General features: G+C 36.1%; 2 protein-coding genes and 1 pseudogene across 2 annotated transcripts; all 3 read left to right on the top strand.

The window, feature by feature from the left end:
• The first annotated feature begins 2,774 nt into the window (after positions 1 to 2,774).
• On the top strand, positions 2,775 to 5,698 carry LOC131634923 (serine/threonine-protein kinase-like protein CCR4). The gene has a single exon (XM_058905551.1). It carries the CDS (start codon positions 2,920 to 2,922, stop codon positions 5,302 to 5,304), a length of 2,385 nt encoding a protein of 794 aa, XP_058761534.1. The 5' UTR covers positions 2,775 to 2,919; the 3' UTR covers positions 5,305 to 5,698.
• Positions 5,699 to 7,608: 1,910 nt separating this feature from the next.
• On the top strand, positions 7,609 to 8,166 carry LOC131634921 (histone H1-like; annotated as a pseudogene).
• Positions 8,167 to 9,736: 1,570 nt separating this feature from the next.
• LOC131634920 (uncharacterized) lies at positions 9,737 to 12,790 on the top strand. Its single transcript, XM_058905549.1, has 3 exons — positions 9,737 to 9,940; positions 10,030 to 11,871; positions 12,002 to 12,790. The coding sequence occupies exons 1-3, from the start codon at positions 9,737 to 9,739 to the stop codon at positions 12,788 to 12,790; spliced, it is 2,835 nt and encodes a 944-aa protein (XP_058761532.1).
• Positions 12,791 to 25,984: the final 13,194 nt, after the last annotated feature.

Below are 25,984 nucleotides of genomic sequence, written 5' to 3'. Positions count from 1 at the left end.
TAGATTGTTTGTGGGAGGTGGTAAGAGTAGTTAAGCATTTAATATATTTTTTTGGCATATGTTAAGCTCTTATGTTGAAAACTGAAAATAATATAGTATTTTCGACCCACTTTAAACAACTAATGTCAAAATTTTCAAAATAGAAAATAGATTAGTTGTATTTTATTGTATCGTTGATGAATCTTTGACTTCACAAACATTACTAAATTTCAACCACCTCTGTTCTGAGTTTCATGTAACTATCAGTATAATAACTAGCAATTACATGTTGAATATCTTAACAAATCATTTGTATAATTTCTCAAGTTACTAGTAACTGTGTGTGTATTCATGTTTTCTTTGTTGACTTTGTTATAAGTTTAGGCAGTAATCGAAGTTCAAAGGTCAGCTATTGTAGTTATTATTGTATTAAAATAAATAACTTCTTATAGTTCGCACTTAGTCTGTACCTAAAATAACAGAGATGGTTAGAGATCTTTTTAGTTTAACCAGAGATTTTGGGTTCGAATTTAGTTTTGTATATGCGAAAGTGTTATATTTTTGGGGAAGAGATTTGCTATCTATTGTGGTTGTCACTTGCTCGAAGGATTAGTCTTTGGAGTTGCACACGAAGCATACTCCAACTTAGTCAAAGTCCTAGGTTTAAACCTAGCTCTGGACACGCAGAAGTGTTCAATTCTCTTGAAGGAGTGTTTTTCCGTTTATTATTGTTGTCACTAATTCGATAGATTAATTTCAGCAATTGCGCGTAAAGAATATCTAAGCTATACTATTTTTTAAAACTTTTCAATTGAATCATTTTCCTTAGTTAAAAGAAGATCTTTCATTCAATCACTTTCTACATCAACAAGCTATTGTTGGATTCCACAAGTTTTAGCTCCAATTAACAAATAAAATTCAATGTTAATTCGCTTGTATAAAGAGGCATACTAGTGAATAGAGATACTAAATTAGTAGACTTGCATAGTAACAATCATTTTTAAGCCTCATACTGTACTCCTTTAAATATTCATTTTATAAAGAGATATATCCTACTTTCATTGTGCTAACAGTAAAATTTTAGACTTAATCATGTTTAATTTCCTACGGCATTTAGGCTCAATTTTACTTGGTCATTTAAAAAAATTAAAAAGAAACACTAGATTTTGTGCGAATCTTCTTTGTAGATATTATGAAAGTTTCTATGGCTTATGTTATCCATACATTGCAATCCAAGTATGTGTGTCTTGACCCTTTATGTTCACGACAACGAATATGCATAAACATGATTTGTAAATAGTATATGCGATAATTAAAATATAATAAAGGTTGTTTTTCAAAATTAAAAATATGATAAAGATGATGGCTTGTAATTGACTTCTTGTCATCAGCAAATATAGTAATTCCTTCATCCTTAATCTTCCTTCTTATAAGTTATTTTAATTTTTGTTTCAAAATTATGATTGTTTCAACGTATTAAGATAAAATTAAATATTGTGTTTATGCATCCTTTATTTTCTACCTATATTTTTTTTTATGTATTCTTACATGAGTCAAAAGTTTACTTTTATTAATTAAATCGAAGATAAAATAATTAATATTTATCTAGTAATTTTGATGAAGTTTACTTTTTAATTATCACTGTATTTGTTTTTGTGTTTTTGTTTTGTTGTGATTATCACTATATATATTTTATTGGATAATTTTATATGAAATTGATTTTTTTTCCCAACACTGGAGTGATTAGAGTGGAATTGAAGTTGAATCCTGGGGGTTTCTATCATATTTTAGTATTCATAAATAACTAAAATTTGATAATATTTTAGTACTTCATAATCAATATAATATGAAAATGAGTATCGTGATAAACATTGAATGACAAAAGATCAATTTGATATTGACAAAAAATAAAAAGAGAATTTGTTATAAACAAAAATTAAAGGACCAGAGAATTTGTTTTAAAATTAGATATAAATTAAAAATAAAATATAATTTGATATTAGTTTTAAAAATAAAAAACTAACAATTAATTTATTGAAATTGATATATTTAAAAATTCAATTTATAATTTAAAATTTGAAAAATTATAAAAATGATTTTATTTTTTTAACAGATTGAATGCAGTCGTATATCTAATAAAATTTATATATATATATATATATATATATATATATATATATATATATATATATATATATATATATATATATATATATATATATATATATATATAAAATAAAAAATAATTTGATGTGAATTTAAAATAAAAGTATTTCCATTCATGTATTCAAATATATTTATTATTAGAAATATAAAAAACTCTAAAATATAATTTATATTTTTTAACAAATTAAATAACATTTCTTTGCATAGGTAATTTTCTGTTTATGTATTACTATACATCTTTCATATCAAATATATATAACAAAATTATTTAATTATTCATGTTTTCTTAAACTATAATTTTTGTTTAATACTGTCAATAGAATTCTTTTCATAAATTATATACAATTATTTTTTATTTCAATAATTTATAAAATTTAAAATCTTACAAATTAGTATTAATTATTTTGCATGTATGAAACACATAATAATATAATAACTACTCAATGGACGGTGAATATTTGGCATCAATGGTCTCTTTATTAGAAAACAGTGGTTTTTCATGTGTCTCTATTTTAATTTTGAGTTGGAAATAACGTTATTATTCATTGAATACAAAAGTCGATATATTGACTTAGTCTTAGTCCTAAGTCCTCAACAAATGAACAAAACTTCTTAATAATACCATTTCTCAATTATGAAACCGCGTTTATAAAATTAACTTTTCAGCTTTTAGATTCTCATTAATAATCAAAAACCTCATCTTATGAATACCCTTCTCAAATCACCTTCTCTTACACACCATGAAATTATTGAATTCTTTTAACAATAATTTCCATGGCTCTTCACTATAATCACTTGTTCATTTCTTTATTTTTCTCTTCTTTTATTCTTTTTCTTCCTAACATATACACACTCTCAACTGTTTCAATTTCTGACTCTTCGAATTCAAACCAAACCTTAATCTGTGTCTTACAACAACAACAACAACCTCAAAACAAACAAAAACACTCAAATCTCAATTGTAGTACTTTTCCTCCTAGTACTACTATTAACCTTGAAGTGAATCCTAATGTTTCATATTCTCAAATTGTTGGTGGAAATGGTTTTCTATGTGCATTAACATCATCATCATCAAACTCTTCAAATTCCATCTTAGGTTGTTGGAGATTCTCGAACTCTTCAAATTCCACCATTGTTCCCTTTAAAAGAATCTATCATGGATCATTCATTGAAGACATAGATAGCGGAAATTCCCATGTTTGTGGTCTTGTTAAAGCGAATAACGGTTTACGCGTCGAGTGTTGGCAATGGAAGAGCTTCAGTTCATTCAATTTAAGCTTGAATTTTTCAAGTATTGCAGTTGGAGAGAATTTTGTATGTGGGATAGTAGAAAATGGAAAAGGGAATTCTGTTACTTGCGAAGGAAGTAACAAAGAAGTAGTTGGAAATGAACCAAAGAACGGTGGGAATTATTCGGTGATCGAAGCCGGTTCGAATCATGTTTGTGTGATTTCTAGTGATGGTGGTTTGGATTGTTGGGGTGATGTGGTTGGTGAGAAACCAAAAGGGAGATTCATTGGATTGGCTTTGGGAGAGAAGAGAAGTTGTGCTCTTGGGTATGATGGGTTAGTTCAATGTTGGGGTTTGAATAACTTCACCATGCCATCGAGATTAAAAAGTGCTTTTTTTGAATCAATTGTGGCTAAAAAAAGTGTTTTTTGTGGTGTTTTAGCTTCTAATTACTCTTTGTTTTGTTGGGGAAATGAGGTTTTCGAGGAGTCGAAAAATGCGTTCAAGGTGTTTGATAATGTGCTTCCAGGACCTTGTAAGAGTCGATGTCCGTGTGGGCCTTTATCGGATTCTGCTAAGCTTTGTGTCTCGCCAGGCGTCATTTGTAAAGCTTGTTTACCGATAATTGAGATTCCGTCATCACCGCCGTCGAATCCTCCGTCTCCGGTGGTTGGAAATTCGTCGAAAAGTAGTACTTGGAGCGGGAAAATGGTGGCGTTTCTCGTGATCGGTTGCGTTGGATGCATTTCGTTGTTACTGGTTTTATCTTACTTTCTTTTCAGACACTGCAAAGACTTGGGATGCAAGTCTAGAGTTCATGACTCTGGAAGGTTAGACGATCCTGATCCCGAAACCGAATCGGAGCCTCCTCGTGGCATCCCGATTCTTGAGAAACGGTTAAGCCATGTAATCAGCATGGGAAACGGAGGCACACTTTTGGAGGAATTTTCCCTTCAAAAACTAATTCAAGCCACTAACAATTTCTCTGAACAGAACAAGATCGGCGTTGGAAGTTTCGGGTCGGTGTACCATGGAAAACTCGAAGAAGAAGGAATCGAAGTCGCTATAAAAAGAGCTGAATTGTCATCAACTTCAATTTCTTCTGCACATTTCGGTGTCGCGAGAAAACAAGAAGACCAAGACAACGCCTTTGTGAACGAACTCGAATCTTTATCGAGACTCCACCACAAAAACTTGGTAAAACTACTCGGTTTCTACGAAGACAAACACGAGAGAATCTTAGTCTATGAATACATGAACAACGGAAGCTTAAACGACCATCTCCACAAGTTTCAAACCTCGAATATCATGTCATGGAGCGTCCGTATAAAAGTTGCCTTAGACGCGGCCCGAGGTATAGAATATCTACATAGATACGCTACACCGTCGATCATTCACCGTGACATTAAATCCTCAAACATTTTACTAGACTCAAAATGCGTCGCAAAAGTTTCGGATTTCGGATTATCATTAATCGGCCCAGAAGACGAAGAGTCACATCTCTCACTTCTAGGAGCCGGGACCGTAGGTTACATGGACCCCGAATACTATAGGCTACAACATTTAACAACGAAAAGCGATGTCTATAGTTTCGGAGTTGTTTTATTAGAACTCTTAAGTGGCTACAAAGCTATACACAAAAATGAAAATGGAGTGCCAAGAAATGTGGTTGATTTTATGGTACCATTTATAGTTCAAGATGAGATTCATAGGGTTTTGGATCCAAAGTTGCCACCACCAACACCATTTGAGATTGAAGGTGTGGCTTTTGTAGGTTACTTGGCTTGTGATTGTGTTCGTTTAGAAGGGAGAGATAGACCAAACATGAGCCATGTTGTGAGTAGTTTGGAAAAAGCACTTGAGGCTTGTTTGGCAGAACCTATTCTTTGTGGGTCCAATTCTACTACCACAGTTTCTTCTTATGAGTGAATTGTTTTCCACAATCACTTTTTCCTTACGCTTAACGCGTTTGTGAATTTTGAAAGTGTCAATTCTTGTATATTGTTTGTTATTATACACAAATTTTCTTTCTTCATTTTTTTTTGTTAATAATTATTTTGTGAAACACATTTCATTGTCACACAACTTCCATAATAAAAGTCCACTATTGACTTGACAGAGTCCAATTTTTGTTTTCAATGTAAATGATAGTGTGCATCTAGACTATACAAATTGTTTGGAATCCTTTCTAAGTTTATTATGAAAAATTCAAAGTAAAGATAATGATATTTTTAACTAATCTTTATTTATAAAACTGATTAACAGCGATATTGAACATCCTTTAAATTCAAACCATGATATTGGTTTGTTGAGTTAGTAATTTAGGCCAAAAAGTGTGTCACACATTGACAATTTGATGATGAATGACCTAACCATTTTTTTAATCAACCAAATCAATGTGTCTTACAATGCACACTAAACTTTTTATATGTATTATTTAACTACTACTTCCAATATACTAATATAGTCAATGTTTCATTTCTTCTTTCACTATCAAATTCAAACATATGGAAATTTTTTATATGAGGGCATAGTGGTCAACTAACCAAAAAATATGTGAGGTTTAAATTCAGTCTAGATTTAAAGTGATAGAAGAAATTACTTAATTTGGAAATAAAAAGTTAAACTTTCCAAGAACACAATTTTCTTCACATGAATAGACAAGTATACGACTACTCGAGAAATAGTCATAAATCAACTAATCAATTTTTCTTTTCTTTCGCTAATTGGTTTTAACACTAATTATAAGTTGAAAGACTTTTATATTCCAACTCTAGAATGTGGGAAGAAGTACTAATGTAACAACTATTTAATACAAGTATTTGACTCTTATTATATCTACATAGACTTGAGAGATATTATACCGTTGAACAATAATTATAATCTTAAATGAAAATTATAAGGTTTTGTTTTATTAAATTAAGTAAAAGTTAAAAAGCAATAAGATTACCAATCGTTAGTTGGTCCAGTGGTGATTGGCGCTGGTCTTGGTAGGGAGAACCACGGTTCGATCCCCCGCAACTGCGATCGGGAGGGGGATGGAACCACTTGATGCCAGAACTCGCCCCCGAACCGGACTAAACCGGTGGTATAAAGCCAAAAAAAAAAAAAAAAAAGCAATAAGATTACTATGTGAATTAGTAGTAAGATTAAAATATTGAGATTAAATTGTATTAATCACATTTTCTAGTATCTTAATGATTATACATATATGTTCTATTAACCCGAATGTGATAACCCTATTACAAGAGAGGGATATTGTTTGTCGTCTCCACCCTCTTGCATATTCTCTGTTGACTGGCCATATTAGAGGCCATACCATGGTTGGAGTTGGAGATGGTGCCATCATCCTTATAAATATGAATCCAAACAAACACAAAAATATTCAATGATAATTCTAAAATACATATAGAATTCTAATCATATCACAACTCTAGAAGACATCACCTACCACCTACCTATATATATCATGTCGAGTAAAAACAATTTCCCAACCACATAAAAATTAAATAAATGGAATAATATGAATAGGCTCTAAAAGAGAACACTATCAAACCTTAAGAAAGTTTTAAAATTCTACACTATGGAAGAGATAAACTAAACTAATAAAAATAAATTTTTTTTGATTTTATTGATTATTTTTTTCCATCTCTTACTGAGAGTACATATATAATAGTAGTAGTGGGTAGTAACATAAAGACTTAATGGCTAAAAAGTCCATCTAAATAATATATGAAATAAATGTCCAACTATGATAAATTTTCCTTTTAACTTAATTGTCTAAAAATAATTTCATATTCTATCATTACTCACATCTTCAAAAACAACCTTATCCTCAAGCTTGTACAAAATAACTGTAGAACCAAAAAGTCCCCTAAAGTAACCTCAAGGGGTTCAAGAATCCTACAAGTGCTCCATTTCACCAAGAGAAACTTCTCAATTTGAAGGATAAGGAGCATTGGGCATTGAAAAATGCAGCAAGCACATTTGTTAAAATCAAACACAGTGGTGCTAGCTTTATTAGAAAGATGCAGAATGTTTGATCCATTTTCATCCATTAATTTAAAAACTTCTCCAAAAAGTAGTAAATCACTTGAAAGAGTGGAAGCAAAAGACCATCCATGAAATTTGTTGAAGAGACACTCAACAATATTTGTTACCTCTTGGTGGTAAACCATTGCTATTCTTTCAAAGCCACACATCAACTTTACATTAGGTGCAGAAAAGAGACAAATGACATGTTCAAACCATTGTGCAATAGTTGGTGTAGTGAATGGACACGCCTCCAAAAACACAATTTTGTCGCTGAAGGAGAAGAACGAATCAAGCCAATACGCGATTGCAAAATTTATCACAGAGAAATACAGACAGCTTCCTTCAACCTTCAAGAAATTGTATCTCCATAATTTGAAGAAAAAATTGCTTCTAGCAAGCCCGCTAAGGGTAAAAGTTTGTTCAAGCTTTCGGTAGCTGTGAAAAAGCCCGTAGTCTCCATGTCAAAGGCAAAGCCAACTTCAAAGGTAAAGGCTAAGAAGTAGAAGCTAGTCGCTAAGCCAAAAGCTAAAGTTGTTGTCAAGCCAAAGGTTGCTTCAAAGTCCAAAGTTATAGCTGCCAAGCCGAAAAACCGCAGCTTCTAAGACCAAATCTACTTTTGGGAAGACTAAAGTTGTTAGTAAGTCCAAGGTAGTTGTGAAACTGAAGTCCAAGGTGAGGCCAGCAAAGGTCGTTAAAACATCGGCCAAGCCAACAACAGGGAAGAAAATTGCCGTTGTGAAGAAATTGGAACCATAAAGTTCATAACATATCTCTTTAAATGCATAACAGAGCATAAAGAGATCTGTAGACAAATCACAATAACTACATGCATCATTAATATATGGATCACATGTAGAAGTGGGTAGTATTTCAGTAACAAGGAAAACAACATCAACTGATTCACCTACAACACATGTTGAATTAGTTATTCCATCCTGTGCTAAAACTTGCATTTTCTTATAGCTTAATAATAGAAGAAATAGTTTTCCCCATACATCCAAGTATATGTAACAAGTAACTCATGAAAAATAGGATTTATGGGTTGCATAATGGCAAAAGCAGTCACAAGACAACTAGAAATAGAGAAAACATTATTTAAAAGATATTGTGGTTGAGTTATCTCTTTGGATGATGGTTGTGAATTTATCTCGAATAATATTTCCCATTTCATGAGAAGTTCTATAACCATGATAGTGCTTACAGTGTTGAAGCTCATAAAGCATAAAGAACAACCCATATTTGAACTTACAAAGATGATGGCAAAGTCGTAGATTATACTTAAGAAACCGATTGTGTCGACGACTGTTAAAACCCCATTGACGATACCCGGATCATCAACTATAGTGCAGAGGGGTTTTCTATAAAGTGGCAGTGAAAAACCCCAAGGAGGCAGTGGCCAATCAAAGTAGAAAGAGGGGTTGGAGTCAAGAGTTTCCTTAATGACAGTAGCCATTGATTCACCACACATTGACGTCACAATCGATATTCCATCAGGCGGTTCTGGTGTGGGTATCTCTTCATCGGTTAGAATAATAAGGTTTTTGAAAATCGAATCCAAATTACTCACTAGTAAGTCCTCAAGCTTAGTCGCCATAAGATCCTTCCAATCCTCAACCTCGAGCACACGTAAATATGGCTCCTTAGTATAACAATCTAAATCCAATCCCGATGGATAAAATTCATGTAAGTCAGGCTGATGTGTAAATCCATAAAGATGAAAATCACCATCGACATTCGACAAACGGCCATATAGAACCATAGAGAAATCATGATTTAACTTTCTCTTGAAATTACTACCTGGTAGATTTGGAAAAGTATATGAGAGAACACGCAAGAGAGAGAAGGAGTGGACAACTGGCAAATAAAACAAATTCTGTTAGTACACAGCACATGACAGAGCTAGGTGTCATGCTGTGAGTGGAGGAAAGCTTTTAGGATTGGTCATAAATAGAAGGAATAATCATTGTGACAGTATGCTAGATTTTGGTACTGAACCCTAGGGAGAGAATAGGCCTCTCAAAGCTGCCTAAATCCATTTTCTTTTCTTTCTTTCTGTTGCTATTTTAGTACTACTCTTGTACCTACTAGATCCCATTTAAACTCTAGTAGAAGCTACTAAATAATCAAGCTATTTTCCCTATGTTTCCTACTGTGTTCATTTCTGTTTCTGCTTTATACTAAATTGATTCTATCAATTTGGTATCTAGAGCCTTGGTTTCCAGCTGCGTCGTGAATGGTAGTAACGAGGAGTATCATGGAAAACAGGATCGACACCATAGAACAAAGGATGAATAACTTTGAGGGAACAATGGAACAAATTCGTTAGATGGTGATGGAACAACAGACGAGGCCGCAGGTCACGGTGGAGCAGATTCGTCAGTTGATTCTTGAGCAACCGCGACGTAATCAGGGAAGAAATGGACGACCACGAAGAGGTGGCGATTACGATGAGGAAGACAAAGACGGAAGTGACCGGAGCTCCCTCTCGCGCGATTCAAAGCCACGTCACCGTCGCAATAGAGTTATAGAGGTGAGGGTCGTTCCAGAATTTTTGGGAATCGTAGGAGATTGGAGGTTCCGTTGTTCAAAGGGGAGGACGCGTATGGATGGTTGGTGAAGGTAGAACGCTATTTCCAGCTGAATGAGGTTAGGACCAAAGACAAACTGGATGTAGCAATGTTAGCGATGGAAGAGAGAGCATTGCATTGGTACCAATGGTGGGAGGAACAAACACCATTGAGGACATGGGATGAATTTAAACTGGCTGTGATGCGACGTTTTCAACCAGGGCTATTGCATAATCCCTTAGGACCATTACTGAGCTTGAAACAGAAAGGTTCAGTAGGGGAGTACCGAGAAAAGTTTGAAATGATGGTGGCACCATTAAGAAGGGAAGAACGAATCATGCTAGACTCCATTTTTCTGAATGGACTCAAGGATGAGATCCAGGCTGAGTTGAAACTACATGAAAGTCAGGATTTAGCTGAGTTGATGGACAGAGCACTGCTGATTGAGGAAAAAAATGAAGTTATTACAAAGAAGGGGAGTTTTTGGAATGATAGAGGAGGCACATTCAGGCTGAAAGATCCTGCTGAGGCTGGAGGATCTAAGAAGGATCATGAGAAGAACCAAGTAGGAGGAAATGACAAGGGAAAAGGAAAAAGGCTGGACCCTGCAGAGTTGGAAGAGAGAAGTAAAAAAGGGCTCTGTTTCAAGTGTGGAGATAAGTGGAATAGGGAACATGTCTGCAAGTTTAAGCATATGTGTTTAAAACTGTGTGAGGAGAGTAGTGGAGAAGAAGGTGAAGAAGAAGTGTTAGGTGAAGATAAATTGACAATAGTGGAGAAGGTGGAGGAGCTACAAACTTTGCAACTGCCCATGAAAAGTAGGGATGGATTTACTTCCAATAAGTCTTTCAAGGTGTGGGTGGAAGTGAAAGATAAAAGGCTGCTTACTTTAATTGATTCAAGTGCCACTAGCAACTTTCTGGATTCAAAAGTTGCAGCAGAGCTAGCTTTGAAGGTGGTGGAGACCCCTACTTATGTGATTGAAGTGGGAAATGGAGATAGGGTGAGAAATAAAGGAGTGTGTGAAGGGCTGAGATTCAAGATGCAAGGAGTGAATTTCAACCAACATTTCTTTATGATGGAGTTAGGTGGTACATATATGGTATTAGGTATGGAATGGCTAGCTAGTTTGGGAAAAATTGAAGCCAATTTTGGGGAGCTAAGCCTAAAATGGGAGAAGGAGGGTCAGCTTTATGAGATCAAAGGAGACCCTGCTTTATGTGTAAGGCAGTCCACATGGAAATCTATTTTCAAGAGTTTGAAGGAGGAGGGCATGGGATTTTATTTGCAGTCCATGGAATTTGATATGCTGAGTACAATAGGGGAGCAGAAGGAGTGGGAGGAGATATTGAGACCTTTTGAAGAAGTATTCAATTTACCATCAGGGCTGCCACCTATTAGGGCACATGATCATGCCATTAGACTCAAACCGGATGTTGCCATTCCAAACCTCATGCCTTACAGATATCCTTTCTATCAAAAGAATGAGATTGAAAAGATAGTTAAAGATATGTTGCAAGCTGGAATTGTGAGGCATAGTACCAGCCCTTTTTCAAGCCCTGTACTGTTAGTCAAGAAAAAAGATGGGGGGTGGAGATTTTGTGCTGACTATAGGGCCCTGAACAAGGTAACAATCCCCAATAAATTTCCAATACCTGTCATTGAAGAACTGTTGGATGAATTGGGGGGAGCTATGATTTTTTCCAAATTAGACTTGAAGGCTAGATACCATCAGATCAGGATGAAGGAGGAGGATGTATCTAAGACTGCATTTAGAACTCATGAAGGGCACTATGAATACTTGGTGATGCCCTTTGGGTTGACAAATGCCCCTTCAACATTTCAAGCCTTAATGAATGAAGTCTTAAGGCCATACTTGAGGAAATTTTGTCTGGTTTTTTTGATGATATCCTCATATATAGTAGGAGCAAAGAGGAACATCAAAACCACTTGAAGGCAGTTATGTCCTTGCTCCAAGAACAACAGCTGTTTGCCAATAGAAAAAGTGTTCTTTTGGTCAGCAGGAAATTGAATATTTAGGACATTTAATTTCAGGGGATGGAGTCTCTGCTGATCCAAAGAAAATTGAAGATATGCTTAAGTGGCCTAGTACTAAGGACCTGAAGGGACTGAGGGGTTTCCTAGGACTAACTGGATATTACAGGAAGTTTGTAAAGAATTATGGAAAAATTGCGTGGCCACTGACTCAGCTGTTGAAGAAAGATAGTTTCTTATGGAACCAGGAAGCTCAAGTAGCTTTTGAGGCTCTCAAAATGGAAATGACTACTATTCCAGTATTAGCATTACCTGATTTTGAGAAGGAATTTGTACTTGAGACTGATGCATCAGGAAAAGGAATTAGGGCTGTTCTCATGCAGGAAGGCCGACCAATTTCATACATGAGCCAGACATTATCAGCTAGAGCACAACAAAAGTCTGTTTATGAGAGAGAATTAATGGCCATGGTGATTGCAATTCAGAAGTGGAGACCATATTTGCTGGGACGACATTTTAAAGTGCATACTGATCAGAAAAGTCTCAAGTTTATTACTGAGCAGAGGATCATGGGGGAAGAACAACAGAAATGGTTGTCCAAATTGGTGGGGTATGATTTTGAAGTGAAGTATAAGCCTGGAAAGGAAAACAGTGCAGCAAATTCCTTAGCTAGGCAGATGTTGTATGCCACCATCACCACCATCCTGTCATACCCCAAAATTTACCCGATGCGATTCGCATCTTTTTATTTACTAAGAGTGTTAAAATTAAGAGCCATGGGGTTTAACATATCTATTGTTAAACCTGACCTCTTATGAAAACCCTTTAATTATATAAAGACTTGTAATTATCAAATATTCAGGCCCAAATATTTGGGCCCATTTACTTCATTCTAAGGTTTTTTTTTTATTTTCTCATCTTTACTACTATTTAATTTCCATTATTTCTTTCATTTTTATTAGAGATTATTAGTTGGACCATTATTAGTAATAGAGTTAGTATTAACCTATTATTTGTAAATTAAATAGGAGTTAAATTATGTTAGTATTATTAGTAAAAATTAATCTTTTTCATTAAGGTTTTCATATTGATTTTAATTAGGTTCTTTTATTATCTAATCATTTTTATCTTTTTTATTCTTTAAAAATAATATTATTATTATTAATTCCATTGTTACTAACTATGTTTTATTAGTGTTTTATTAGTGTTTTATTATTAACTCTTATTATTTAGTATTAGGATTATTAATATTAAGTAAATATTAGTGTTAATGGTTATTAGGATTAAGTAATAATAATAATAATAAGATTAGGGGTAATTGTTATTATTAGTCAGTAATAAGGCTTAGTGGATAACAATTGTTGGGCCAACAATGATAACGCTATTGGGCTAAATTCGTGTGGACCGGGTCAAACCCAGGACCCAACCCGGTCCTGTTCACCGTCTCTTTCCTTCCTCCAAGCGCCGCGGCAACCCTAGCTTCAACCAAGTGGAACCCAGGCCCATGATCTGAATCAAATCCCAGCAAGGAAATCTTCAACGAAATTTGATCGAATCACAATCAATTCATAACAAAATCAAATATTCAGAAGAGAAAAATCAAATCTAATTTTAACAAAATCAAATCAAATCATATAATCTTTATTGAATCAATAACATGATTACAAAGATTTCGTTACAATCAATATAACCTAAATCTAATCTAACATTCCCTAAAACAAATCGAAACCCTAACTATAAATCAGAGAGAACAAAGAACAGAAGGGGGGATTTTTCTAGAAAAAAAGTGGAGGCACCGCTCGAACCCAGCACTAGAAGCTTCGTCTTCATACCTGCAAACGAAAGAAGGAGAAGGGGATTAGAAGAAGATTCGGAGCTTACACGTTCCAGAAATCAAAAACGCAAGGTAACCGAATTCGCCACTTAGCTTAAGATCGATTGTTGAATCATTGCATGTTTGCGTTTTTGTCTTGATTGAATCTGGGTTTAACTGGGGTTAAGGTTCATCACGGAATCCTAGGGCTCTTAGGGTTCTTGTGTTTGGGGGTTAGCGTTCATGAGTTATGTGTGTTTCTGGGTTGTATTGAGGAAGGTGAGGTCGGGAGAAGATGAAGATTGTAACAATCTTCATCTGGGGTTCGTCTTTCTGGGTTAGGTTAGGAGGTGTGTCTGGGATGGTGATGAATATTCCGATGAATATTCATCGGAAACTGGGTTTCCAGGGTGGTTTGAGAGGCGGTATGTGGTGGTTCACGGTGGCTATTCTTATGTTTCTGGGTTTGTCTGGGAAAAGAAGAGAGAAACGAGAGAATTGAGAGAGGGTAAGAAATGAAGAGAGAGAAAAGGGAAGGAAAAAAAGGGGTGAGGGATTCAGTTCTGGGTTTTTATAAAAAAACACACATATGCTAAGGATGATACGTGTGGCCCCACTATGGCCACACGTCTGGCATGAGAGAACATGATTCTTTGTGCACTTCCTTATCATGCGCTGCGCCATCTTTACATACAGACCATACGATTAGCTTAGATCTAAATCCAACGCTCCTGATTTCGTGGCACACTCCAACGCGTGCGCTTGTGTCACGCTGAATCACAACAGACTAAAAAACTTAATGGGCCAGACCCCATGCTATACACACTCCCCAATTTTCTGCCTATTAGCAAATATACACCCCTGTAAATTAAAAAATAGAACTTAATTAATTAATTTTGAGTTTGTAATTGTTTAATTGTTTGTTTGCTTTTGGTGATTAAATATAATTTTCTCCTCGAACCGACTAAATCTATTAGTCGCACTATACGAGAAATGATTTTTGATTATTTAATAATATAATTGATTCTTAATTTAATTTTCTCCTCGAACCGACTAAATCTATTAGTCGTAGTAGACGAGGAATAATCTTTTTGATTATTTAATAATTTTATTAATTCTTACTAATTCTCTCCTCGACCCGACTAAACCTATTAGTCGCTTTAGATGAGAGATAAAAAATACATAAAATCCAAAACACATTTAATTTGCTGCCCGCGACGATCAATTTATCGATCCGAGTAACCAGCAATGCCCATTTATCCGTTAGCTATACTGATCAAATCTATTGGTCATCGCATCTAACGGTGCCATATCAAATCAGGGTTGTACGCCCAAATCTCAAAATACACTAAACCATGATACTACGGATTTTCATCCATTCAACTGCGATTTTCAAATCTACGACCAAGCAATTCAAAAAGCCTTAAAACCATATCAAATTCAAATTCTAAGGCGTACAACCCTGTGCCCGAACTACGTTGACTCTGATTCTCCCTAAGAAGATACGTAGGCACTTGGATAACCAAGGCGAGTCCCCCTCCCTAAAATCTCAATTTTTCCCCTATTCACTTTCTTAGCTATTAAACCTCAATAAATTTAGCCATAAAACTGTTACCCTAGATTCAAAGCCAATAGGAAAGGGTTGAGGGTGCCTAACAACTTCCCTCAACCTGATTATAATAACTTACCCCGATCTCTAAATTGCGTAGGGTTTCCTATTCGCCCTTCAGAATAGGTGGCGACTCTAAAACATTAATTTTAGGGCAGGTTGCTACAGTTGGCGACTCTACTGGGGAATAGTGATAACAAAACTGTAAATTATTATGCTCCTAGGTTTTGACAGGGTTTAGGTTTTTGGCAAACTTTTTTAGGTTTTGGCGAACTTTTTTAGGGTTTGGCAAATTTGCCAAAATTAAGGTTTTGGAGTAGGATTTAGGTTTATTTCTTTTTATATTTAAATATTTAAATATTTATATATTTATTTACAATTTCTAAGATTTAGGGTGTTATACTTAAATATTTAAATTTTTATTTATTTATTTATTCATTCACAATTTCATTCATTTATATCGATTTATTTAAATATTTTTTATTAATTGAATATTTGTGTTTTATCGTATTCTGCTGGGATTACAAATTACGTTAAAACCTAAGCGTGGGAATTATATTTAAGACCAGAGGGGAATTACATCGCCTACGAGTCTTATTATAATTCCACTCAGAGTGGGTTAGATATTCGGGAAGGTCTGATACGAGGCTCGACCTTGTTGAGGGCTGGACTGGATATTTAGCTGATCTCTCTGGGAACCAACCCCTAAAATTCGAACCTCATGGACCAATGAGTTGTTCCAAAATCCAAAGAGACAAAAAGTCTCGGCGGCTACGAACGATCCCATGAGACCTTCTAGAACATACCAATGGGAAGGGTAGGCACCTTAAGCCGTTACATCGAACCTATGAACCTAAGGCTTATGTGCTTATGTGTTTAATTATACATTTTCATTATTATATATATATATATATATATATATATATATATATATATCGTATAACTGTGGCATTCATCATGCATCATGTGCATTCTTGCATCATGTCTTATCCACGAAAATAATGAGAAACAAAAAAGGAGTTATTATATTTAATCAATGGATGTGGATAAGACATAAACATGAATAAAACATATCACTCATGACATGCATATCATTTTCATGGCATTGAAAGAAGATTTCTCTTTTTCCTTCAGAGCAAGAGACCATTGGGAAGGATAATCTAACATCCCGACCGTCTTATCGGACAAGATTTCAGCAAAAGAAATCAATGGATCAGCTAGAACAGAATCAAGCCGCTCTTCGTGAGGAGGTGGATCAACTGAAAGTTAGTATAGAAGAAGTTAAAGGAGGTATGACCCAAATGCTGAGCTTCATGAAAGATCTCAAGGATAAGCAAGACAAGGCTAAGGAGGTTCAAAACCAGTATGAGGAGATACCGAATGATGGCAACCCGTTGTTAGGATATGTTCGAGGCTATGACCCTCACAAGAAAAAGGCTCACTCTTTTAAGAAGGTCGCTACGACCCAAGAGGAGGGAGAGGACTCTCAAGAAGGATTTGTCCCCACTCCACAGACTAAAGGGACAACCCGAACGGTTCGCATTCCTGCTAACAATGTCCCTAAGGATGATGATTACCTGAATCTACAATACGGAGTACAAGAGGTGGACAACACAGACCAAGCACCTCAGACGCAGCAGTCTAATCCCAACTCTAGGGAAGATTTCAAGGACAGTGAACATATCAAAGCGCTAGAGGAAAGATTAAAGGTGGTAGAAGGATACGATGCTTTCGATGTGGATGCCTTCGAAATGAGTTTGGTCTCAGACTTGACTATCCCACACAAATTCAAGATTCCTGACTTCGAGAAATACAAAGGACTCACATGTCCGAGGAACCACTTGCGCATGTATGTGCGAAAAATGGCTGCTTATGCCCACGATCAAAAGCTGATGATACATTTCTTCCAAGATAGCTTAAGCGGGGCATCTGTTGACTGGTACATGCAATTGGAGAAATCCTATATCCGAAGCTGGAATGATCTTGCTAACACATTCTTGAAGCAATACAAGTACAACCTGGACATGGCACCCAACCGGATGCAATTACAAAATATGTCACAAAAGAAGGATGAATCATTCAAGGAGTATGCCCAAAGGTGGAGGGAAATGGCCTCTCGAGTCCAACCTCCATTGATGAAAAAAGAACTGGTGGACATATTTATGAGCACTTTGCAAGGACCATACTATGATAAGATGGTCGGAAGCATATCTTCAGGGTTCTCGGACTTGGTAGTCATTGGTGAAAGGATTGAAAATGGGATAAAAAATGGGAAGATACAAGGGGCACCCTCAGGTTCCTATCACGCAAAGAAGTCATATGACGGGAAAAAGGAACCCAACACTGTGGGGGCAATCCTGGTTAATTAGACCCCGACACTACAACAGAAGGATCAGCAAAAACAACAGGGTGGCCAACGCACTTGGAGGTCAAAGCCAAAACGATCATTCACCCCGTTGCACATGCCACTATCTCAAGCTTTGCAACATCTGCTCAGTCAGAACTTGGTAACTCTGCTGCCTCCATACTCAGCTCCAGCTAACCCCGCTCCTGGGTACAAGCATCATGCTAGATGCGTTTATCATTCAGATAGTCCTGATCATGATACAGAGGATTGTGGGCCATTGAAGCACAAGATCCAAGATTTAATTGAAGAAGGGCTCATTGAGTTCGAACTGCCTCGCAAATCTAATGCTATAAGTGGCTAGAAGGAGGGTTTCTTAGATCATTAGTTTTGTTTTCATTCGCAATTTCTTTTCTATTTGTTTAAACATTGGTTTTGCGGTATACGCTATGTACTTTACAATAATCATTAATGCATTGCTTACGTTTGTCTTGGTTTATTCCTAGTGTTTTAGCTATATTCAAAACTGTGTTTTTACTTGGTTTTATTATTTGTGATATTCAACTTTTGTTCAAAGATGTGTACCTTTAGAGGGAGAATGACAAAAACGATACCACAATCTCATACAGTACGCTTTCAAACAGACCGTGTTGGCGATGTACAGGCATTGTTTCAATTCCAATACAGTGGAGATATAAGGATGTTAATCCCTCGTCAACCCCTTCGAGCCTAAGAAGTAGGAGTTTCCCTTCACGTACAAAATAAAAACCCTCAAAATATAACCTGGGATAGGGTAGCTGTTCAGTTAACTTGATTATTCCAAATTGTTCCCTTGAACATAATCGCTGATGGTTCTCCGTCATAATTAAGCCTGGCAGTCACTGTCCGCAAAGAAAAAGAAAAAACAATGCAAGGCCTGCTAAGTCAAAACCTATTAAGGAGACTTAGGCAAAATTGGGGCATCCCGTTGACTGTAGTTGTAAGTAAACAGTGCAGACAAAAATTAGGGATAATAAAGTAAAAAAAAAGAAAGAGGTCACTACATACCCTCGACAAAAGGAAGATATTACAAAAAGGAGAATGACTGCCTTTGCAGATAAACCTTCGGTTTTTGAACCATCATAAATGTCAGTATTACAATATCCAAAGTCTTTTGGAGCTTAGATGCATAGTTAACTGAGCATAGGACTGGAGAACATCACGAAGAAAGGGGTGGGTTAAATAAATTTTGAGCCTTATATCTGTTGTTTCTTAAAACCCTGAACCAAGGCCACGTTACAACCCTTAAAAGTCCTAACTGAAACATGGTTAGTTCGAAAGCATACCGTTACAAAAAGGTATCCCGACTCCTTAAGGTCTACTATAACTCTTGAGTTGATATCACTTTCTTACAAAAAAAAACTTTGTTTTACTCAAAAATGTTTTTAAACTTTCAAGACAGACATATGCATTCGTATCTTATGAATTTCATCGTAAAGCACACTGGTCTATATAGATTCCAATGTTTTAACATCAGGGAGAAGTCGCATGGGGCATGACTAATGGCTAAAAATCCTACTGACAGGCGAAATAACTTTAAAAGCATATCAAAGAAGAAATATCTCTTACGCCTGACTCGGATGGCTACTGTATATACAGGGCATAGCCCGTTGTTATCCTATTTATCTGGGGCAATCTAATCAAGATCCATGGGATCTCTCAAGGACTCTGAATAGCCCATGGGGCAAGTCCATTACTAGGGGGCACGTTGCAAAAGGTCACTCAGTATCAAATGTTGTCAATACCACTCTCACGTCCTTTCCAGGAACTTTTATAGAACATCTCTCAATCTGTCCATGTGGTCTTCTTTAAGACATGTTCAAATATCTATTATCCTTTCTAGGACCACTTTTCAAATAGTCTTCTTTAAGACACATCCTCTTGTTCTTTCTACAAACCTTTCCAGGTGTCTCTCGTCATCTTAAGAAATCTTTTCAGATAGTCTTCTCTAAGACACATTCCTTTCTAAGAACCTTTTCTAGATGGTCTTCTGTAAGACATCTCTTAACTTTTTTCATGTAGTCTTCTTTAAGACATCCCTTACCCTTTTCAGGTAATATTCCCTAAAATATCCCTCATCCTTTCCAAGAACCTTTCTAGGTAATCTTCTTTAAGACACCCGTCAATCTTTTCAGATAGTTTTTCTTAAGACATGTCCATGATTTCTCTTATACCTCCAAAAACCTTGGCAAACTTTGTTTAAAGTACAGTCTTCTTTAGGACGGTCTCCTATCCTTCCTAGGGTAATCTTCTTCAAAATGTATTTTCTCAAGTTCTGTCTGAAACACTACGATAATCCCCTATAGGAACAACCTTTTGACCTTCTTTGCAAACGTGCCTCCCCGAGCTTTGTTTAAAGCACAATCTTGTTCAAAACAATCTCATATCCTTTCCAGGAACCTCTTCAGATAATCTCCTAGAAGACATCATCTCATTCTGAGTATTCAGTGAACTTTTGTCCATCGGACACGACCAAGACGCATGACTAATTCTGAAGAGCATCTGCTTCACATTTGAATCAATACTTAGCATCATGGAGATTGGGTTAATCAAAGGCGATCATTGCTAATAAAGATCCTTGAACCGGGGGGAACCACATCTAGGGGATTCTCCTAAACAGGGGCATACAATCAATGATCCTATTGACTGGGGCATATCTTTCAAGAATTCAAATACTTGGGGCAGTGTATATCAGGTTCATGGCATGACATGGTAATATTCGAGTTCCCTCTAAGGATATTTCCTTCAAGTCAAATGGTGCGTCTCTCAAAATTTCTGATATTGAGGAAATCACGCTAGTATCACACAAGGAGCATTGCTGCATAATTGGCCTTCCTACGCCTGTATTATTCACAACCTACAATGTGGGATTGTCGTACATACATAATTCTCATTTATTTTGAGAATCTCATTACATGACACATGCATCATAACATTGCATGAAATCAACATTTGCCTTTTCAGGTCACTCTAGAGTCAAAAGGATATCATCATCCAAACACGGTGCAAATACAATCGTTTAAACGATCTAATCTTAACAATTTCGATGCTTCATTCCGAGCCTTTCTTCAAAGGCAATTAAAAAACAATCAAAGTTTTTTTTTTTTTTTTACCTTTCAAGGTAGTCTTCTCCAAGACGCTTATCAACCTTTCTAGGTAGGCTTCGCCAAGACCTTCCTTATCCTCTCTAGGAGTCTTTCTATGTCCGTTTTGTTTAAGACATATCTAGGTTAACCTTGTAGTCTTGTTTAAGACACTCCGTATCCTTTCTAGGAACCTCTCTAGGTTAGTTTTGTTTAAGACATTTCATATCCCTTCAAGGAACCTCTCTAGGTTAGTCTTGTTTAAGACATGTCATCTCCCATCTAAGAGCCTTTCCAGGTCAGTCTTGTTTGAGACATATCCAAGTTAGCCTTACAGTCTTGTTTAAGACGTTTCATATCTTTTCATAAGCCTCTCTAGGTAATCTTGTTTAAGACGTTTCATATCTTTTCAGAAGCCTCTCTAGGTAATCTTGTTTAAGACGTTTCATATCTTTTCAGAAGCCTCTCTAGGTAATCTTGTTTAAGGCGTTTCATATCTTTTCAGAAGCCTCTCTAGGTAATCTTGTTTAAGACGTTTCATATCTTTTTAGGAGCCTTTCTAGGTAATCTTGTTTAAAACGTTTCATAAAAGCCTTTCTAGTTTAGTCTTGTTTAAGACATATCTCAACTTCTTTAAGTAATATTCTTCAAAAATTATCCAATCTTTTCTAAAAAAAAAAACACATCTTGCTCTTTCAAAGAATTTCCTCAGTCAGTCTTCTCTAAGACAATTCTTCTCGAGCTTTGTTTAAAGCCTAATCTCCTTCATATCTGCCAAAGATCTACCCTGTTCAGGAAATCTCTTCAGGAAACCTTATGAAAGACAGTACATCATATCCCCTCAAATTCAATCCGAACTAAGGTTCGCAAACATCTCAAAAAGGTTAAGCAAATTCAATGGGTGATAAGGAGATAAGGCGTTGGAGTTGTCATACATACATATTCATTTGCATACACGTAACATTTACATGTGTAAGCATTCATACATCTACAATGCATACGCATTTACAAAACGATTTTCTATACAGGTAAACTTGTCCGAATCAGGGCAAGTGACTCCTATTGGTGCGGGAAAAGCTTTGCTAGCACTATAGCAAACTGATCACAACTAACTACAAGTCCTCGCTATGTAAGTCTCACGCTTTAGCGAGGCGATTATTTTTTCTCTCACACTAACTGCAAGGTAAATTTAGGGGTCCTCCATTATTTAATAACTCTTCGATCCGAAAAGCGTGAGACCTGCGTATTCTCACGCCATTCAATCCAAGGTAATTAAATAGGGGCAGCTGTCATACCCCAAAATTTACCCGATGCGATTCGCATCTTTTTATTTACTAAGGGTGTTAAAATTAAGAGCCATGGGGTTTAACATATCTATTGTTAAACCTGACCTCTCATGAAAACCCTTTAATTAAATAAAGACTTGTAATTATCAAATATTCAGGCCCAAATATTTGGGCCCATTTACTTCATTCTAAGGTTTTTTTTATTTTCTCATCTTTACTACTATTTAATTTCCATTATTCCTTTCATTTTTATTAGAGATTATTAGTTGGACCATTATTAGTAATAGAGTTAGTATTAACCTTTTATTTGTAAATTAAATAGGAGTTAAATTATGTTAGTATTATTAGTAAAAATTAATCTTTTTCATTAAGGTTTTCATATTGATTTTAATTAGGTTCTTTTATTATCTAATCATTTTTATCTTTTTTATTCTTTAAAAATAATATTATTATTATTAATTCCATTGTTACTAACTATGTTTTATTAGTGTTTTATTATTAACTCTTATTATTTAGTATTAGGATTATTAATATTAAGTAAATATTAGTGTTAATGGTTATTAGGATTAACTAATAATAATAATAAGATTAGGGGTAATTGTTATTATTAGTCAGTAATAAGGCTTAGTGGATAACAATTGTTGGGCCAACAATGATAACGCTATTGGGCTAAATTCGTGTGGACCGGATCTTTGGACCGGGTCAAACCCAGGACCCAACCCGGTCCTGTTCACCGTCTCTTTCCTTCCTCCAAGCGCCGCGGCAACCCTAGATTCAACCAAGTGGAACCCAGGCCCATGATCTGAATCAAATCCCAGCAAGGAAATCTTCAACGAAATTTGATCGAATCACAATCAATTCATAACAAAATCAAATATTCAAAAGAGAAAAATCAAATCTAATTCTAACAAAATCAAATCAAATCATATAATCTTTATTGAATCAATAACATGATTACAAAGATTTCTTTACAATCAATATAACCTAAATCTAATCTAACATTCCCTAAAACAAATCGAAACCCTAACTATAAATCAGAGAGAACAAAGAACAGAAGGGGGGATTTTTCTGGAAAAAAAGTGGAGGCGCCGCTCGAACCCAGCACTAGAAGCTTCGTCTTCATACCTGCAAACGAAAGAAGGAGAAGGGGATTAGAAGAAGATTCGGAGCTTACACGTTCCAGAAATCAAAAACGCAAGGTAACCGAATTTGCCACTTAGCTTAAGATCGATTGTTGAATCATTGCATGTTCGCGTTTTTGTCTTGATTGAATCTGGGTTTAACTGGGGTTAAGGTTCATCATGGAATCCTAGGGTTCTTAGGGTTCTTGTGTTTGGGGGTTAGCGTTCATGAGTTATGTGTGTTTCTGGGTTGTATTGAGGAAGGTGAGGTCGGGAGAAGATGAAGATTGTAACAATCTTCATCTGGGGTTCGTCTTTCTGGGTTAGGTTAGGAGGTGTGTCTGGGATGGTGATGAATATTCCGATGAATATTCATCGGAAACTGGGTTTCCAGGGTGGTTTGAGGGGCGGTATGTGGTGGTTCACGGTGGCTATTCTTATGTTTCTGGGTTTGTCTGGGAAAAGAAGAGAGAAACGAGAGAATTGAGAGAGGGTAAGAAATGAAGAGAGAGAAAAGGGAAGGAAAAAAAGGGGTGAGGGATTCAGTTCTGGGTTTTTATAAAAAAACACACATATGCTAAGGATGATACGCGTGGCCCTCCTATGGCCACACGTCTGGCATGAGAGAACATGATTCTTTGTGCACTTCCTTATCATGCGCTGCGCCATCTTTACATACAGACCATACGATTAGCTTAGATCTAAATCCAATGCTCCTGATTTCGTGGCACACTCCAACGCGTGTGCTTGTGTCACGCTGAATCAGAACAGACTAAAAAACTTAATGGGCCAGACCCCATGCTATACACACTCCCCAATTTTCTGCCTATTAGCAAATATACACCCCTGTAAATTAAAAAATAGAACTTAATTAATTAATTTTGAGTTTGTAATTGTTTAATTGTTTGTTTGCTTTTGGTGATTAAATCTAACTTTCTCCTCGAACCGATTAAATCTATTAGTCGCACTAGACGAGAAATGATTTTTGATTATTTAATAATATAATTGATTCTTAATTTAATTTTCTCCTCGAACCCACTAAATCTATTAGTTGTAGTAGACGAGGAATAATCTTTTTGATTATTTAATAATTTAATTAATTCTTACTAATTCTCTCCTCGACCCGACTAAACCTACTAGTCGCTTTAGACGAGAGATAAAAAATACATAAAATCCAAAACACATTTAATTTGCTGCCCGCGACGATCAATCTATCGATCCGAGTAACCAGCAATGCCCATTAATCCGTTAGCTATACTGATCAAATCTATTGGTCATCGCATCTAACGGTGCCATATCAAATCAGGGTTGTACGCCCAAATCTCAAAATACACTAAACCACGATACTATGGATTTTCATCCATTCAACTGCGATTTTCAAATCTATGACCAGGCAATTCAAAAAGCCTTAAAACCATATCAAATTCAAATTCTAAGGCGTACAACCCTGTGCCCGAACTACGTTGACTCTGATTCTCCCTAAGGAGATACGTAGGCACTTGGATAACCAAGGCGAGTCCCCCTCCCTAAAATCTCAATTTTTCCCCTATTCACTTTCTTAGCTATTAAACCTCAATAAATTTAGCCATAAAACTGTTACCCTAGATTCAAAGCCAATAGGAAAGGGTTGAGGGTGCCTAACACCTTCCCTCAACCTGATTATAATAACTTACCCCGATCTCTAAACTGCGTAGGGTTTCCTATTCGCCCTTCAGAATAGGTGGTGACTCTAAAACATTAATTTTAGGGCACGTTGCTACACATCCAATGTGAAGTTTGGGAAGGGTTAGAAGAAGAAGTAAAGAAGGTTGAGAAGTTGAAGGCTATAGTACAAGCAATTTTGGCTGATCCCTCCAGTCAAAAAGGCTTTATGTTAAAGGGAGGCAGATTGTATCATGAAGGCAGAATTGTGATTCCTAGACAATCCCATAGGATTGAATGGATTCTAAAAGAGTTTCATGATACTGCCATTGGAGGACATTCTGGCTATCTAAGAACTTATAAAAGATTATGTCCAAGCTTGTGAGGTATGCCAAAGAAAAAAATATCAAACACTCAGCCCTGGGGGTTTGCTGCAGCCTCTGCCTATTCCTACTCAGACTTGGAGTGACATCTCCATGGATTTTATTGGAGGATTACCTCGAGCATTAGGAGTAGATACAGTCATGGTGGTAGTGGATAGACTGACCAAGTATGCACACTTTATACCTGTCAGTCACCCTTATACAGCTAGGGACATTGCTGAGATATTCATCAAAGAGGTAGTTAGATTACATGGTTTTCCAAATTCCATAGTTTCTGACACAGATAAGGTTTTCTTAAGTCACTTTTGGTCTGAATTGTTCAAACAAGCAGGAACCAGACTTAAGTACAGTAGTGCATATCATCCTCAGTCTGATGGACAGACTGAGGTTGTCAACAGATGCTTGGAAACTTATCTGAGGTGTGTCACTGGGCTGAAACCAAAACAGTGGCCCAAATGACTAGCTTGGGCAGAACACTGGTATAACACTAACTACCATGCTTCTTTGAGAACTACACTATTTGAGGCATTGTATGGGAGACCTCCTCCTGTGTTGGTAAGAGGAGACAATCATCCATCAGCAGTAGATGAGGTTAATAGATTAATTGCTGAGAGGAATGTAATGTTGACGGGGCTCCAAGAGCAATTGCTTAGAGCTCAAGATATGATGAGGAGCCAAGCAAACAAACATAGA

Source organism: Vicia villosa, unplaced genomic scaffold (assembly GCF_029867415.1).
Source record: "Vicia villosa cultivar HV-30 ecotype Madison, WI unplaced genomic scaffold, Vvil1.0 ctg.001383F_1_1, whole genome shotgun sequence".
Lineage (NCBI taxonomy): Eukaryota > Viridiplantae > Streptophyta > Magnoliopsida > Fabales > Fabaceae > Vicia > Vicia villosa.
This window is presented reverse-complemented; position numbering and strand designations above follow the sequence as displayed.